This window comes from Pan paniscus, chromosome 1, assembly GCF_029289425.2.
Source record: "Pan paniscus chromosome 1, NHGRI_mPanPan1-v2.0_pri, whole genome shotgun sequence".
Classification (NCBI taxonomy): domain Eukaryota; kingdom Metazoa; phylum Chordata; class Mammalia; order Primates; family Hominidae; genus Pan; species Pan paniscus.
This window is the reverse complement of record NC_073249.2, coordinates 94,847,706-94,865,854: the sequence shown is the minus strand read 5'-3', so window position 1 is coordinate 94,865,854 and position 18,149 is coordinate 94,847,706. Positions and strand designations below refer to the sequence as shown.

Sequence of the window (18,149 nt, the reverse complement as noted above, 5' to 3'; positions counted from 1 at the left end):
GGACCAATAGGAAGTGCGGGCGGCGTGTTTGAAAGCGAGGCCAAAGTGGGTGGGAGCGCGTGCTGTTGGGAGTTGCTTGGAGGTTGGCGGCGCGGGTCTGAAGGCTAGCAAACCGAGCGATCATGTCGCACAAACAAATTTACTATTCGGACAAATACGACGACGAGGAGTTTGAGTATCGGTTAGTGCTGGCGCGGGAGCAATAGCGAGGGTCGTGAGCTTTGGCCGCTGAGGGCACAAGGAATTAGTAACAGGAACTGAGGCGATAGAATTGGCGCATGCGTACGAGGTGCGAACGGGCAATGGTGTGATATTGTGGAAGGCGTAAGGCGCATGCGCGGAGGTGGGAGGCGCTCGTAAAACAAAGTGGTTGCGAATTTGGAGTCGCCTCTCAGAGGAGGGAGGGGTGGGCGTGGTTAGAGTACTGACCACCCTCACCCAGGAGGCTTTCTGGATCATTCTCTGAACTTTATCGAGCAAACTTAACTTGCCTTGTAGAGACTGTTTCACAGTAATCTTGTCGAATCCAGTGGGAGAACGTAGCAAAAGCGGAGCTGGAAGTTTCCTGGCGTCCCTAACAGGAGAGTAGCGCTGAGAGAGTTGAATATTGCTTATTAACTCGTGAAAAAGACAAGGGGCGTGGTTGTCTGGCTTGTGTAAGGAAGGGGATCGCTTGGGACTGCAATGGAATAAAACTGGCTAGGAGCATTGAGAAAATACTTAATATGGGTCTAATAGATGCCCTTTAAATATCAAAGGGAACAGTTATGGAATACTTAACAGGTTTCAGGTGTTCTGCTAAAGTGCAAGGATAACACATGGTCTCTGCTGTTCACAAACTTAAAAATCTGTGGGTGGTACCGACAGACACCAGAAAGGTGATACACGCTATGCAAGGAGCCATTACAGGGTGTGATGGAAGCACACAAGACTTGCTAAGGAGAGGGAACTGGCGACCCGAAGGCTGCGGCTTCCTAGCCGTGAGCGGGGGTTGAGGTGGGGCTAGAAAGTCAGTCCCCTACTTTTGCTAACTCCAGGACGCTCCCCCATCCCACGCTTCGAGAACGCCCCCCGCCCCGCCACCGCCTTGGAGGCTGACCTCTTACTTTCGGTCGGTCTTCTTCCCTGGGCTTGGTTTGGGGGCGGGGGAGTGTCCTAAGGGCCAATTCAGCGTGATGTCTCTTTCACCACCATTGAAAACGAAACCAGTAGTAAACTACGCGTGTTTTCATTTATATGTCGGAGATAAAAACACAGGGACAGAAAGAGAGGAAAAACAGACATTGGGGCCTGCTTGAGGGAGGAGGGTGGGAGGAGGTAGAGGTTCAGGAAAAAAAAAAACTGTCGGGTACTATGCTTAGTACCTGGGTGATGAAATAATCTGTACACCAAACCCCCGAGTCAGGATTTTACCTATATAACAAACCTGCACATGTACCCTTGAACATGAAACTTAAAATACTGAGAGGAAAAACGGAAGAGGGAAAGTTGGGGAAAGCTTCCTAGAGGGCAGAGCCTGAGATGAGACTCTAAGAAAAAGGTATGTGGGAGAAAGCACCTCTTGACTGAAATTGTTTAGAAGACACTAGATAGCCATCTGCCAAGGATGGTGATGATGGAATCCTGGCACTGGATGTGGCATTCGGGCTTGATAAATTTTAAGTGCATAATCTAGATTGGGAATAAGGGAAAACACAGGATTCCACAAATGTTGGCATTATGCTAATCTGTATTAATTGTAATAATTAAGACCACTTCCTGGTTTGTATCTTGTCTCCTCAGTTGGAGAACATAAAATGAAAACTTGCTTTTCTTGTGTCTCTTCACCCAGCCTAGTTCAGGGCTTTGGGTCTTCCAGAGAACTCGATGTGCATTGACAAATACATAATCATCTTTATGCCAAGACGGCTCCAGACCCTCCTTTAATTAACTTTCTTTTCCTCAGCTGTTTTCCTCTACATCTGAACTAAACTAACTTAAAACTGTATGTGCTTATAAGAGATTTGTAGAGCTGGGAAGGAATCACCATTTCATCCCCTGGAAGATGAAACTCTTGGCAGTGGCACTTTGGTTTAAGAGGGGTTTTTTGGTGTATGTATTGAAGCCAAATTTCGTGCCAGGGTGGTGTTAGAATGTGAGCTATTTTCATTATATTTGGACTAGAATTTTTTCTTTTAGGAGAATGGTGGGGAATCACTGTTACTAGCACAGAGGGAGAACTTAGTACATTTTCATTGAGCATGTCGAAGACTATGTGGATTAGTTTGATTCACATCAGGGTAATAATTTTTTTGCTATGAAGGGAGACTTATCCTTGGTTAGAAAAGCACGGAATTTACCCAGAAAGTCTCAAGGTACATCCCTCCAGAGTTAGGAAGATAAGATTCAGGATAGATTTAATTTTTTTTTAAGAGACAAGGTCTTGCTTTGTTGCCCAGACTGGAGTGCAGTGGCTATTCACAGGCACAACCATTGTGCATTGCAGCCCTTTCTTTTTTCTTATTTTTTTTCTCTTTTTTTGAGACGGAATCTCACTCTATCGCCCAGATCTCAGCTCACTGCAACCTCCGCCTCCTGGATTCAAGGGATTCTCTCCTGCCTCAATCTCCCAGATAGCTGGGATTACAGGTGCATGCCACCACACCCGGCTAATTTTTGTATTTTTAGTAGAGACGGGGTTTCACGTTGTTGGTCAGGCTGGTCTCCAACTCCTGACCTCAAGTGATCCACCCACCTCAGCCTCCCAAAGTGCTGGGATTACAGGCATGAGCCACCGCCCCTGGCCTATTTCTTCTGTATTTTAATCAGATTTCAAACTTCATACTGTATCTTTTTCAAACTCCTGGGTTCAAATGACCCTCCTGCCTCAGCCTCCCAAGTAGCTGGGACTGTAGGTTTGTGCCACCATGCCTGGCTTAGATTTTAAAGGACAAGATAGTTCATTTCATCCTTTGTGATAACTTGTCCACACAGTACTTCATAAAAGGCCTTTCCTCGCCACAAAATAACTTCTCTTCCTTCCTTCTAACTATTAACACTGTGTGCTCTGTGGGGCTCCCATTATGTTGTAGATAATCAACTAGAAGACTATAAGGTCCATGAAGGCAGAGAAAATGTGCCTGGAACTTAAGTGCTCATTCACTGGAATTATTCACTAATTTGTATTTTTAATATACTCTCGGAATTTATATAACATAGCCTGTATTTCTAGCTGCTGCTACCCCACAATAAAATTATATAAACTCTGACATCAAAAACCAGTTTTTCTTTCCTTTCTTGGCCTTGTAAACAGGCATTTGTCTAAGAGACTGTATCTGGTACTAACATAAATTCCCCACCTCCCCGTTTCTGTTACAGACATGTCATGCTGCCCAAGGACATAGCCAAGCTGGTCCCTAAAACCCATCTGATGTCTGAATCTGAATGGAGGAATCTTGGCGTTCAGCAGAGTCAGGGATGGGTCCATTATATGATCCATGAACCAGGTCAGTGCACTGGCTAAAAACAACCATATAGAACTGCTACACTGAGAGAATGAAAGAATAAGATTGTATAACCCAAATAGGGAGATAGGAAATGGTTTACTGGTTCCTTCCCCCTCCAGTCGTGGGGGATTTTTTAAAAAAAAACTAGTGACCAAAAATAAGACTAAAATATCTGGGAAGTTCAGAGACAACCTGTCGCTGAAAAACCTCCTGTAATCTTTCATTCAATCAGAGGGTATTCTTTTTAAGGCCACATATAGCCTGATCATAGCCCCTGCCTCATTCTCCATCGAAAACATTCTTGGATGTATTCTAAATAAGCAAAGGAAAGTATATTTATTGATAAGACACCAGACACCCAGCTGCCAGGCAAAACTAATAAGGGACACCCTGGGGCTGTATAAACATAGCAAAAGAACTGATATTAACAATTCTGTACTTGGCAGACAGTCCAGACTTCTGGGTCTGCTTCTAAGGCCATATGCTTAAGTCTTTATTTAGTTATAAAGATCTGAGTGGGTGATAGCTGGGGAGGTGGTAGTGGAATACACTATAGGTTGTACATAGAATGGTGTGAGCTTGTCTCTTAGATTTCCCTCACTCTTTCAGAACCTCACATCTTGCTGTTCCGGCGCCCACTACCCAAGAAACCAAAGAAATGAAGCTGGCAAGCTACTTTTCAGCCTCAAGCTTTACACAGCTGTCCTTACTTCCTAACATCTTTCTGATAACATTATGTTGCCTTCTTGTTTCTCACTTTGATATTTAAAAGATGTTCAATACACTGTTTGAATGTGCTGGTAACTGCTTTGCTTCTTGAGTAGAGCCACCACCACCATAGCCCAGCCAGATGAGTGCTCTGTGGACCCACAGCCTCAGCTGAGTGTGACCCCAGAAGCCACGATGTGCTCTGTATCCAGAACACACTTGGCAGGTGGAGGAAGCATCTGAGTTTGAGACCATGGCTGTTACAGGGATCATGTAAACTTGCTGTTTTTGTTTTTTCCTGCCGGGTGTTGTATGTATGGTGACTTGCGGATTTATGTTTCAGTGTACTGGAAACTTTCCATTTTATTCAAGAAATCTGTTCATGTTAAAAGCCTTGATTAAAGAGGAAGTTTTTATAATCTAGTGCTGTAATTGTACGGGTTTTTTCCCCCTCACTCAGGGTGAGCATCATCAATATCATGGTTCTAATTATATGCCCTTCAGTTTGATAATGAAGCTCAGCTCTTTGCTGATAATGAGGTTTAACATTGAGATAACTGGTTTTTAATCTACTTTAAGCAGACTTGCTGTCAAACATCTACTGAAATATATTTCACTCTAACTACTAGCCTGAGGTAGAGGTTATATAGGGACAACTTCATCTCATCCAAACAAATGAACTGCTTCCTACAGTCGGGGTGCTGCCTTTAACATAGTCCCAATATTTGAATGGCACACATGGATAAAAGGATGCTGTCAGTCAGGGGCTGCTTGTGTGTCCCAATTCCTAATAGGAATAATAGGCATATCTATGACCTATTCACTGTGCCCCTTGGTTGGGGAAGGTTTTCAGCTGTTCTTAACTTGGCTTGGGCGTTGGAATCACCTGGGGAGCTTTACAAGTACTGATGCCTGCCTGAGTCATTCTTAAGGATTCTTAATTGGTCTGGAGTGTGGACTGGGGGTAAAGATTTCAGGCATCTTATGCAGGTAGGTAAAGAACTAAGCTTTGAGAAAACAGGTGCAAAATGTAGCTGTTTAAGAAAACATTCCAGGCCACGCGTGGTGGCTCACACCTGTAATCCCAGCATTTTGGGAGGCTAAGGAGGGCAGATCACTTGAGGTCAGGAGTTCGAGACCAGCCTGGCCAACATGGTGAAACTCCCGTCTCTATTAAAAATACAAAAATTAGGCTGGGTGCAGTGGCTTATGCCTGTAATCCCAGCACTTTGGGAGGCTGAGGTGGGTGGATCACCTGAGGTCAGAAGTTTGAAACCAGCCTGGCCAACATGGTGAAACCCCATCTCTACTAAAACAAAATTAGCCGGGCGTGGTGGCACATGCCTGTAATCCCAGCTACTCCGGAGGCTGAGGCAGGAGAATCACTTGAACCTGGGAGGCAGAGGTTGCAGTGAGCTGAGATCACGCTATTGCACTTCAGCCTGGGCAACAAGAGTGAAACTCTGTCTCAAAAAAATAAAAATAAATTAGCCGGGCGTGGTGTGTGCCTGTAATCCCTGCTACTCAGGAGGTTGAGGTGAGAGGATCGCTTGAACCTGAGAGGCAGAGGTGAAAGTGAGCCAAGATCACACCACTGCACTCAGCCTGGGCGACAGAAGCTGTGTCTCAATTAAAAAAAAAACATTCCACAGAATAATAACTTCCCCTCTAGTCTAACAAAACAGTAGTACTAAGTGGCCGGGTGTCGTGGCTCACGCCTGTAATCACAGCACTTTGGGAGGCCGAGGCTGGCGGATCATGAGGTCAGGAGATCGAGACCATCCTGGCTAACACGGTGAAACCCCGTCTCTACTAAAAATACAAAAAAATTAGCTGGGCAAGGCGGTGGGCGCCTGTAGTCCCAGCTACTTGGGAGGCTGAGGCAGGAGAATGGCGTGAACTCGGGAGGCGGAGCTTGCAGTGAGCCGAGATTGCGCCACTGCACTCCAGCCTAGGCGACAGAGCCAGACTCCGTCTCAAAAAAAAAAAAAAAAAAAAAATACTAGTACTAAGTAAGGATATTAACCTCCCCCATTTTTCCTGTCTTCCATCCACTTATTCCTAAAATAGCAGGCATCAACATCGGGAAAACTCATTAGAAATGCAAATTATTGGGCTCCAACCTAGACCTACTGAATCCTAAACTCAGGATTGGGCACAGCAATGTTTTAACAAGCTCTCCAACTGATTCTGATGTACACTTAAGCTTGAGAATCCACTAGGAAAATACTGGAACAGTCTTGGTATTCTGTTTTGGGAGGGGATCAAATATCACCTGTATTGCTAATAAAGATATTGGAACATGTGGTTTACTAGGCAAGTGGAATTCTTGTTTTGCCCTTTTTTTTTTTTCAAAGAGCTGACTTTTTATAATTGAAAGAAATGAGGGCCAAGTACGGGGGCTCACACCTGTAATCCCAATTCTTTGGGAGGCCAAGGCAGGGAATCACTTGAGCCCAGGAGTTCAAGACCAGCCTGCGCAACATGACCAAACTCCGTCTCTACTAAAAATACAAAAATTAGCCAGGCATGGTGGGGCGCCCCTGTGGTCCCAGTTACTCTGGAGTCTGAGATGGGAGGATCACTTGAGCCCAGGAGGTCGAGGCTGCAGTGAACGGTGCTTGCGCCACTGCACTCGAGCCTGGGCAACAGAGAGACCCTGGTTCAAAAAAAAGGGGGGGGCTTATTACTTAAAAGAATGGTCTAGACACCTGATCACCTGAGTCTACCATTCACTGTGTTTTGTGGTTGTGTGGCATCCCTTCACCTTTCTGAGCCTGTTCCTCATCTGTAAAATGAGCATGATGTGTATCTTACAGGGTTTTTTTTTTCTTTTTGATGGAGTCTCGTTCTGTCGCCCAGGCTGGAGTGCAGTGACACAATCTCGGCTCACTGCAAGCTGCGCCTCCCGGGTTCACGCCATTCTCCTGCCTCAGCCTCCTGAGTAGCTGGGACTACAGGCTCCCGCCACCACGCCCGGCTAATTTTTTGTGTTTTTAGTAGAGACGGGGTTTCTCCATGTTGATCAGGCTGGTCTCCAGCTCCTGACCTCAGGTGATCCGCCCGCCTCGGCCTCCCAAAGTGCTGGGATTACAGGCGTGAGCCACCGCGCCCGGCCTTTTTTTCTTTTTTTCAATTGAGAGAACTCAAGCAATCCTCCCTCCTCAGACTCCCCAAGTGCTGCGCCCGACCAAGGGTTTTGAAGAGTAAAATTTGGCAAGGTGTGGTTTACCAGTCCTACAAAGAATGAATTCGGCCCGGCGCGGTGGCTCACGCCTGTAATCACAGCACTTTGGGAGGCCAAGGCGGGCGGATCACGAGGTCAGGAGATCGAGACCATGCTGGCTAACACAGTGAAACCCCGTCTCTACTAAAAAAAATAAAAAATAAAAATATTTTTTAAAAAAAGCCGGGCATGGTGGCGGGCGCCTGTAGTCCCAGCTACTCGGGAGGCTGAGGCAGGAGAATGGCGTGAACCCGGGAGGCGGAGCTTGCAGTGAGCCGAGATCGCGCCACTGCACTCCAGCCTGGGTGACAGAGGGAGACTCCGTCTCAAAAAAACAAAGAATGAATTCGGGCCCTTACCATTCAAAATGTAGTCCACAGAGCAGTGGGATCACCATCACATGGGAACTAGCTAAATGCAGATCTCAGGCCCCACCCAAACCTACTGAATCAATCTGCATATGAAAAGATCCCCAGATTATTGTTGGAAAAAAGTTTAAGATGTACTTTTAGAACAAAGGCAACTGAAATGGGGGTAAGCTCGGATGATGTGAGGATCCAGAGTAAACATGTAAGGCACTCCCTATTCGCTGCCTCATTTGCACCTACAAGACCAATTACTGGGAAAGGTTATTTGAACTAAGCACCATCTGGAGCAAGGTGGAGGAAGAGAGGGTTTTTGGACTCTTTCTTGTCAAAGAGATTTAAGTAATTCGTTTTGTCTATTATACTAGAGATAAATTAAGGTTCCACACATCAAAAGCTCACCTACTCCAGGGTCTTCATATCCGACAGACAGTGGTAATAATCTTTCTCAGTGTCCCTCCAACTTCCTTCTGCTATAAATAAGATGCTTTCTCACTCCAGTAAAAGCCCTTAGCCTAGTGAGTCACGGTGAATGAAAACAGCTTAAACCATGGCTAACTGACCCATTAAACAAAACAAAACAAAGCAACACATGCATAACAATTATTTGAATCCAGCACCAGAAACTCCCCGAGGGCCTTACAGCACCTTTAACTACGGCTCCTTTCCCGCCCTAAACTCCCGAGGTCCCGCCCCCGACCGTGGGCTAAGGTCCGGCCCCCGTATTTCCGGGCGAGAAGTGACCACGTGGTTGTCGCCTATAACAATCCGGCCCTGCTCCCACCCACTGGCTAAAGCCTGAGAGCGACAGTTGAATATACCAATGGGACCCTGGAAGAGTCTAAGCGACAGTCAAAATCACCATTCAATGTCAGCTAGGTGCAAGGCGGGACTTTAAGTACGGAAGCTGCCCCGGGACATGAGGAAAGGAACAAGGGAAAGACCCGGTGAAGGGGCAGAACAGGCAGGTGAGAGTCTAAGAGGGCTCAGTAATCTGAAGCTTGGTGGGAAGAAGGGATTCTGGGCTAGAAAGGGTGCAGAAGCCTGAAGTAGAAAGAGACGGGATTTTGGTCCGGGGTGGAGAGCGAATGCATTGAAAAGGACCAAGGCCCAGGATAAGGTAGACATTTAAAGGGGTACGGATGCCCAAGGTAGAGCAGACACTTGAGGAGACCAGCTCAGCAAACGGAAGACACTTAAAATGGTAGGTTCTCAAGAGAGAAGAAGTTTTTAAGACTAGAGCTAAGCAAGACATTTAAAAGGACATGGGTTGGGATTTGGGAACACGTTTATTCCAGAGGCAGGAACAAAGGAGTCGCTTGTCAAGGATCTGGTTAGAGAAGACTAGGGTCTTCCTCGAAGGAAGAACGCGCACACCTGCTCTCCCCCATTGTCTTTTCTGGCTTCTCCAGGTTCCCTCGACCCAGGACCCCCTGTTCCCAGGCTATGGCCCCCAGTGCCCTGTAGACCTGGCAGGCCCCCCGTGCTTGCGACCCCTATTTGGGGGTCTGGGTGGCTACTGGAGGGCCTTGCAGAGGGGTAGAGAAGGCAGGACCATGACATCTAGGGCCTCTGAACTTTCTCCGGGGCGCAGCGTGACGGCTGGCATCATCATTGTTGGAGATGAGATCCTTAAGGTGTGTCTGGGACAGAAAAGGGGGGAGGGCGCGGCGTTCTCCTGTCCTTAAGGGCCTGCTGCACATCCCTCCATGGAAGGAGGTGAAACAGGGTGGGAGCCTCTTTGCTGCAGTAGGATCCTGGAGTGAATCCAGCATATTGGAGGAAAATTAACCCTCATTCTTTCAATTACTCTACTGAAAAACTTGTAGCAAAGTCCCTACAATTTTTCAACCTGAGAGAGCTGATTGAAAAAAAGAAAAATAAAAAGGTCATTGCAATTTACCAAGCAGTATGGTAGAGGGCAGAGGAGCTACACAACAATGACAGGAAGCCCCTCGAGTAGAGGAGGTACAGGTGTATGTATTGTATATTTAAGAGTTTTGGCCGGGCGCGGTGGCTCACGCATGTAATCCCAGCACTTTGGGAGGCCGAGGCGGGCGGATCACGAGTTCAGGAGTTCGAGACCAGCCTCAACATGGAGAAACCTCATCTCTACTAAAAATACAAAATTAGCCAGGCGTGGTGGTGCATGCCTGTAATCCCAGCTACTTGGGAGGCTGAGGCAGGAGAATTGCTTGAACGTGGGAGGTGGAGGTTGCAGTGAGCTGAGATCGTGCCATTGCACTCCAGCCTGGGCAACAAGAGCGAAACTCCGTCTCAAAAAAAAAAAAAAAAAAAAGAGTTTTACCCAGCCTTTTTGGAAATGACTCAAGGTACTCAGCGTAGTGGATAAGTGAGCTAGAAGGAAGGTACTAGAAGGGATGAATCCCCTCCGAATGATCAGGAAAGTCTTACTAGAGGACATAACAGATGACACGGGTTTTTTTGTTTTTGAGACAGGATTTTGCTCTGTCACCTAGGCTGGAGTGCAGTGGCACAGTCACAGCTCACTGAAGCCTCCATCTTCCAGGCTCAAGCAGTCCTCCTGCCTCAGCATCTGGAGTTGCTGTGACTACAGGTGTTAGCCGCCACACCTGGCTAATTTTTTGTGTGTTTTTTGTTTTGTTTTGTTTTTTTCAGAAACGGTCTCACTATGTTGCCCAGGCTGGTCTCAAACTCCTGGGCTCAAGCAATCCTCCCATACCTTGCTGGGATTATAGGCATGAACCACTGAGCTTGGCCAAATATCAAGTTTTAATAATAATCTTTTTTAATATTCTTTGTAAATTTGTGTTTTGTTTTGTTTTGTTTTGTTTTTAGATAGTCTCACTCTGTTGCCCAGGCTGGAGTGCATTGGTGGGATCTCAGCTGACTGCACCTCCACCTCTCGCGTTCAAGCAGTTCTCATGCCTCAGCCACCTGAGTAGTTGGGATTACAGGCATGAGCCACTGCACTCAGCCTTAATAGACCCCTTTTTTTTTTTTTTTAGACAGAGTCTTGTTCTAAGGTTGCCCAGGTTGGAGTGCAGTGGCGTGATCAATTTTGGCTCACTGTAACCTCCACCTCCCAGGTTCAAGCAATTCTCCTGTCTCAGCCTCCCAAGTGGCTGGGACTACAGGCATGTGCCACCACACCTGGCTAATTTTTGTATTTTTAGTAGGGACAGATGGGGTTTCGCCATGTTGGCCAGGCTGGTCTCGAACGCCTGACCTCAAGTGATCCACCCACCTCAGCCTCCCAAAATGTTGGGATTACAGGCATGAGCCACCTCACCTGGCCCTGACCCCAATTTTTTTTTTTTTTTTTTTTTTGAGACAGAGTTTCACTTTTGTTGCCCAGGCTGGAGTGCAATGGCTCGATCTTGGCTCACCGTAACCTCCGCCTCCTGGGTTCAAGCGACTCTCCTGCCTCAGCCTCCCGAGTAGCTGGGATTACAAGCATGGGCCACCATGCCCGGTTAATTTTTGTATTTTTAGTAGAGACGGGGTTTCTCCATGTTGGTCAGGCTGGTCTCGAACTCCTGACCTCAGGTGATCCACCCGCTTCAGCCTCCCAAAGTGCTGGGATTACAGGCATGAGCCACTGCGCCCGGCTGTGTGTGTGTGTGTGTGTGTGACGGAGTTTTGCTCCTGCTGCTCACGCTGGAGCGCAAATGGCGCAATCTCAGCTCACTGCAACCTCTGCCTCCTAGGTTCAGGCAATTCTCTCACCTCAGTCTCCCGAGTAGCTGAGATTACAGGCACCCGCCACCACGCCTGGCTAATTTTTGTGGGGTTTTTATTTGTTTGTTTTGAGACGGAGTCTCGCTCTGTCGCCCAGGCTGGAGTGCAGTGGCGCGGTCTCGGCTCACTGCAAGCTCCGCCTCCCGGGTTCACGCCATTCTCCTGCCTCAGCCTCCCGAGTAGCTGGGACTACAGGCGCCCGCCACCACGACCGGCTAATTTTTTTGTATTTTTAGTAGAGACAGAGTTTCACCATTTTGGCCAGGCTGGTGACCCCTATATTTTAAGTGCCTACTAGAGTCTGGTAGTGTGCTATACATCACATATATGTGATTTTACTAATCTTCACAACAACCCCACACAAAAATCCCACGAAGTTGGCACTTTTTTTCTTCTTTAAAATTTTATTTTTCTGTGTGCATTTGTTTTATAAACGGGGTTCTCGCTATGTTAAACAGGCCAGCCTCAAGCAATTCTCCCACATCAGCCTCCCAAAGTGATGGGATTACAGGCATGAGCCACCTTGCCCAGCCCCCCACCCTTTGTTTTTTTTTTTTTTTTTTTTGAGACAAAGTCTCACTGTCGCCTAGGCTAGAGCTAATTTTTTGTATTTTTTTGTAGAGACAGGGTTTCACCATGTTGCCCAGGCTGGTCTCAAACTCCTAGGCTCAAGCAATCCTCCCACCTCAGCCTCCAAAAATGCTGGGATTACAGGCGTGAGCCACCACACCTGGTCGGCAAAAAATCCCAATTGATGAAACTGGGGGTCAGAGAGGTTGAGAAACCTGCCCAGGGTTACATACCTAGGAAGTTGTAGAGATGGGATTCCAGCCTAATGCCTGATGCTCCCTTACTCCAAAACACAGACCCTTTTTTTTTTCCTTTGGTGACAGGGTCCCTGTCACCCAGGCTGGAGTACAGTGGCATGATCTCGGCTCACTGCAGTCTCTGCCTCCCGGGCTCAAGCAGCCCACCCACTTCAGCCTCCCAAGTAGCTGGGACTACAGGCATGCGCCACCACGCCCCGCTAATTTTTGTATTTTTTTGTAGAGATGGGGTTTTACCATATTGTGCCAGTTGGTCTCGAACTTCTGAGCTCAAGTGAGCCACCCCGCTCCGCCTCCCAAAGGGCTGGAATTACAGGCATGAGCCACCATGCCCGGCCATCAGAACACAGACCCTTAACCACTAAACCCTTTGTAGACAATTAGAGGGAGATGGGGCTGGAAAAGAAGATAGGGTATACGCCACAGACAGCCCCAAATACTCTGCAAAGGAATTTGAACTTTCTTCTGTATACAGTTGGAAACAACAAATGGCTTTTGAGTCCAAGAGTGATGCAATCACAGTGACGCATTAAAACGGTTACTCCGGAGACAGCAGAGCACTGTGGCTGGAGGCTGGGAGCCTGGCCAGGAAGCTGTCACCATTGTCCAGGTGAAAGGTGCTAAGGACCTGCTTGGTGGCAGTGGGGACAGAAAGAAGAAAGCAGGCCAGGCGTGGTGGCTCACACCTATAATTCCAGCACTTTGGGAGGCTGAGGCAGGAGGATCACTTGAGACCAGGAATTCAACACCAGCCTGGGCAACATGGCAAGACCCCATTTCTACAAAAAAAAATTTTAAATGAGCTGAGTGTGGTGGCACGCACCTGTAGTCCCAGCTACTCGGAAGGCTGAGGTGGCCCTTGAAGCCAGGAGGTTGAGGCTGCAGTGAGCTGTGACTGAGCCACTATACTCCAGCCTGGGTGACAGAGACCCAGCTTTAAAACCAAACAAATGGATTTTCTCACTCTTGTGTCCAGTCCAGGCCCCTCAGCAGCCTGAGGTGGTGTCCTTCAAAGAGCAGAGCACTGCATCATCAGGTGGATGCAGCCATCATCTTCAGCCCCTCCCCTTCATCCCTACAGTACTGATGGCCTCATCTTCCCCTTCAACCCCCAGGGACACACTCAGGACACCAACACCTTCTTTCTGTGCCGGACACTGCGCTCCCTAGGGGTCCAGGTTTGCCGAGTCTCAGTTGTACCTGATGAGGTAGCCACCATTGCAGCTGAGGTCACTTCTTTCTCCAACCGCTTCACCCATGTCCTCACAGCAGGGGGCATCGGCCCCACTCATGATGATGTGACCTTTGAGGCAGTGGCACAGGCCTTTGGAGATGAGCTGAAGCCACACCCCAAGTTGGAAGCAGCCACCAAAGCCCTAGGAGGGGAAGGCTGGGAGAAGCTATCATTGGTGCCCTCCTCTGCCCGCCTGCATTATGGCACAGATCCTTGCACTGGTCAACCTTTCAGATTCCCTCTGGTCTCCGTCCGAAACGTCTACCTCTTCCCAGGCATTCCAGAGCTGCTGCGGCGGGTGCTGGAGGGGATGAAGGGACTATTCCAAAACCCAGCTGTTCAGTTCCACTCAAAGGAGCTATATGTGGCTGCTGATGAAGCCTCCATTGCCCCCATTCTGGCTGAGGCCCAGGCCCACTTTGGACGTAGGCTTGGCCTGGGTTCCTACCCTGACTGGGGCAGCAACTACTATCAGGTGAAGCTGACTCTAGACTCAGAGGAAGAAGGACCCCTGGAGGAATGCCTGGCCTACCTGACTGCCCGTTTGCCCCAGGGATCGCTGGTCCCCTACATGCCCAACGCTGTGGAGCAGGCCAGTGAGGCTGTATACAAACTCGCTGAATCAGGTAGGGACCTTATGGAGGAGGTGCATTATGCCCAAAGCCATTGGTGGCACCCCAGATCTCAGTAATGCAGGGGCTGTTGGGTGCTTCCTGCAAATCCCAGAGAGGGCAGAAGATAGCTTCTGTTAATTCATTATTCTTCCAATAAATGTTGATTGAGTACCTATTTTCATCAGCACTGTGCTAGGTGTTGGGGATATGGCTCAGTAGGATAATGTATGCCCTGCTCTTATGGACCAGTGTTTTAACAAAAAAGATGGACATTAAACAGGTGATCCTGCATGGGGTGATGAAGGGAGTGATCTCCCACAGCAGGGAGATCAGCCTTGATCTGGGGTCAGAGAAGGCCAAATGACATAAACTGAGTGATAAGGAGGATTTGGTCAGTTCAGTAGGTGGGCAAGAGCCAACAGTATGAATGAGGGCCTGCAAGGAAGCAGCATGGGGTTTAGGGGAATGGAAGGAAGCCCACACCCCACACCCCCTGCTACAGAGGAATGACACTGAGGCTACTGTGAGGTGTGGCTGGGTGGCAGATGGCAGGTCAGGGGCAGACTGCAGGGCCTAGCGGGCAGCATGAAGGAGTTTGGACTTTATCCTCAGAACACTGGGAAGATATTGAAGGGTTTAAGCAAGGGCAGCATGCCTTCACTCCCCTTTGATAGCCATATGTGTCCATCTGATGCCCTCTTCCCTGCCTGCTTGGCAGGGTCTTCTTTGGGGAAAAAGGTGGCAGGTGCCCTACAGACCATTGAGACCGCCCTGGCTCAGTACAGCCTCACCCAGCTCTGTGTGGGCTTCAACGGGGGCAAAGACTGCACTGCCCTCCTGCACCTCTTCCATGCAGCTGTGCAGAGGTGAGCCTGCCCCCGGGAGACAAGACCCCTGATCTGTTTCTCCAGTTCCACATCCCAGAAAGCAAGGAGAAAGGGGGTGTACAGGTGGAGTTCAAGAGGGAGATAGTCATGGTGACCTCTCAGTTCCATTCTCCCACCATATTGAGTATATGATATGTGCCTGGCCTTGTGTATGGATGTGCAGGCCACTATCCCTGACGACAGGGAGGTCACAGTCCTGCTGGGGAGATGAGAGATTTACATACCTGAACCAGGGATGCGTGCTTAGATTTGAGAGGTGAAAGGTCAGAGTGGGCTTCCCAGAGGAAGTGGGTCTAATGGATGGAAAGGACAAGGAAAAGGGAGAAGGGGTGAGAGTCTGTCCTAGGGGCCAACGAGAACAGTGAGCTGTTTCAGGGGAGCCATTTCCTTGTCCATGCTCACAAGCCTGTGGATTCTTCCCCCTCTGCAGGAAATTACCTGATGTTCCAAACTCCCTCCAGATCCTGTATATCCGTAGCATCTCCCCTTTCCCTGAGCTGGAACAATTTCTACAGGACACTATCAAGAGGTACTAGGGGCCTGGAGGTTTGGGCTCCAAGAGAAGCTTGACAGAGCCCACGCCCGACCCCTACTTCTGTTTCTTCCTAAGGTATAATCTGCAGATGTTGGAAGCTGAGGGCAGCATGAAGCAGGCCCTGGGTGAACTGCAGGCACGGCACCCCCAGCTGGAGGCTGTCCTTATGGGCACCCGCCGGACTGACCCCTACTCCTGTAGCCTCTGCCCTTTCAGCCCCACTGACGCAGGCTGGCCTGCATTCATGCGCATCAACCCACTGCTGGTAATGGGGAAGAGGGTTTATCACCTTCAGTCTCACGTGCCCCAGCAGTCACTGCACCCTAGCTCACCTGCAGTAGTGGGGAGGCTAGAGCCTGGAACCTGGATGAAGGGGCCTCATCATCCAAGGGAGGCAGTGCTATCTGTTCATTCATCCTTTTGACCAATATTTATTGAGCCCAAATTCAATAGCAGGCATTGCACTTCCTACTGTGGATAGAATAGTGACTTAGACTTGTGCTGTCCAATATAGCCATTAATCATTTATTTATACTTAAATTTTAATTAATTAGAATGAAATACATATGACTAAAAACCACTGAATTATATACTTTAAAAGGATGAATTTGACGGTATGTGGATACCTCAATTTTTAAAATTAAGTACAATTAAAAATTCAGTTCTGGCTGGGCGCAGTGGCTCACGCCTGTAATCCCAGCACTTTGGGAGGCCATGGTGGGCAGATCACTTAAGGCCAGGAGTTCGAGACCAGCCTGGCCAACATGGCGAAACCCTGTCTCTACTAAAAATACAAAAAATTAGCCAGGCGTGGTGGCCTGTAGTCCTAGTTACTCGGGAGGCTGAGGCAGGAGAATTGCTTGAACCCAGGAGGCGGAGGTTACAGTGAGCTGAGATGGCACCACTGTACTCCAGCCTGGGCGACAGTACAAGACTCTGTCTCAAAAAAAAAAATATGTATATATATATACACACACACATACACAGGCCGGGCGTAGTGGCTTACACCTGTAATCCCTGCACTTTGGGAGGCTGAGGCAGGTGGATCGCCTGAGGTCAGGAGATCGAGACCAGCCTGACTAAAATGATGAAACCCAGTCTCTACTAAAAATACAAAAATTAGCGGAGCGTGGTGGCAGGCACCTGTAATCCCAACTACTCAGGAGGCTGAGGTAGGAGAATCACTTGAACCCAGGAGGCAGAGGTTGCAGTGAGCCAAGATGGCACCACTGTACTCCAGCCTGAGCAACAGAGTGAGACTCCGTCCAAACAAACAAAAAAAAATACAGTTATTCAGTTGTACTAGCCACATTTCAAATGACCACCATATTAGACAGTAGAGATACAGAACATTTCCATCATCACAGGAAGTTCTGGCCAGACACAGTGGCTCACACCTGTAACCCCAGCACTCTGGGAGGCCGAGGTGGGCTGATCAATGCCTGTAGTCCCAGCTACTCAGGCTGAAGCGGGAAGATCGCTTGAGCCAGGGAAGTCGAGGCTGTAGTGAGCCATGATCATGCCAGTGCACTCCAGCCTGGGCAACAGTAAAGGCCCTGTCTAAAAAAAATAGGGCTGGGCACGGTGGCACACGCCTGTAATCCCAGCATTTTGGGAGGCCGAGGCGGGCACATCACGAGGTCAGGATTTCGAGACCAGCCTGACCAACATGGTGAAACCCCATCTCTACTAAAAAAATACAAAAATTAGCCGGCTGTGGTGGCGCATGCCTGTAATCCCAGCTACTCAGGAGGCTGAGGCAGGATAATTGCTTAAATCTGGGAAGCGGAGGTTGCAGTGAGCCAAGACCACGCCACTGCACTCCAGCCTGGGCGACAGAGCCAGACTCCGTCTCAAAAAAAAAATAGACAGACATGGTTTCTCCCTGTCCTCAAGCTCCACCCTTGCACTAGAGGGTGGTTCAAGAATGGAAAGCAGAGAGTGGAGAAGATGAAGTCCTTCTCTTTCTCTTTGCATACATAGAGCAAGCTATACCAGAGAATCAGATAGCAAGCCCTCCCTCAGAGGCCAAGGGAGCAGAAGAGTCATGGATGGGCCCCTTCCCAGGACAGCAGGGGTAGAAGTGGGAAAGGTGAGCATTTGTGACTATTCTATTACTCTGACCTCCCAGGACTGGACCTACAGAGACATCTGGGATTTTCTGCGTCAGCTGTTTGTCCCATACTGTATCCTGTATGACCGAGGGTAAGGGTATTAGGGGAAGGGAATGGGTAAGGGAGTTTTTAGGGTGCTGGGATAAGGAGGGCCAATAGGATCGCCCACCCTACCACATGCTTGCCCTCCACCCTCCCTGCTCCAGATACACATCACTGGGGAGTCGGGAGAATACCGTGCGGAACCCGGCCCTGAAGTGCCTGAGCCCAGGAGGACACCCCACATACCGTCCAGCCTATCTACTGGAGAATGAAGAAGAGGAGCGGAACTCCCGCACATGACCTCCCACCCTAGGAGGGAGGGAAGGACACTATCCTAGGGTATAAGCTGGCAATAAACCGTGCCTCTCACTGTGCCTGTTGCTCTAGCT

The 18,149-nt window shown here is 48.7% G+C and overlaps 2 protein-coding genes across 7 annotated transcripts; both read left to right on the top strand.

Annotated features, from left to right (window-relative positions):
• The first annotated feature begins 41 nt into the window (after positions 1-41).
• Positions 42-4,612, top strand: CKS1B (CDC28 protein kinase regulatory subunit 1B). Its single transcript, XM_003817100.5, has 3 exons — positions 42-181; positions 3,358-3,485; positions 4,095-4,612. The coding sequence occupies exons 1-3, from the start codon at positions 123-125 to the stop codon at positions 4,145-4,147; spliced, it is 240 nt and encodes a 79-aa protein (XP_003817148.1). The 5' UTR covers positions 42-122; the 3' UTR covers positions 4,148-4,612.
• Positions 4,613-8,644: 4,032 nt separating this feature from the next.
• FLAD1 (flavin adenine dinucleotide synthetase 1) lies at positions 8,645-18,134 on the top strand. Of its 6 annotated transcripts, none has more exons than XM_003817089.4 (8): positions 8,645-8,752; positions 9,197-9,421; positions 13,450-14,194; positions 14,901-15,048; positions 15,500-15,598; positions 15,680-15,869; positions 17,736-17,809; positions 17,925-18,134. In XM_003817089.4, the coding sequence occupies exons 2-8, from the start codon at positions 9,341-9,343 to the stop codon at positions 18,058-18,060; spliced, it is 1,473 nt and encodes a 490-aa protein (XP_003817137.1). In that variant the 5' UTR covers positions 8,645-8,752; positions 9,197-9,340; the 3' UTR covers positions 18,061-18,134. The 6 variants fall into 6 exon arrangements, with proteins under 6 accessions (XP_003817137.1, XP_008968524.1, XP_063460943.1 ...); XM_008970275.3 differs by having other exon boundaries at positions 8,724-8,988; XM_008970276.5 differs by lacking the exon at positions 9,197-9,421 and having other exon boundaries at positions 8,701-8,988.
• Positions 18,135-18,149: the final 15 nt, after the last annotated feature.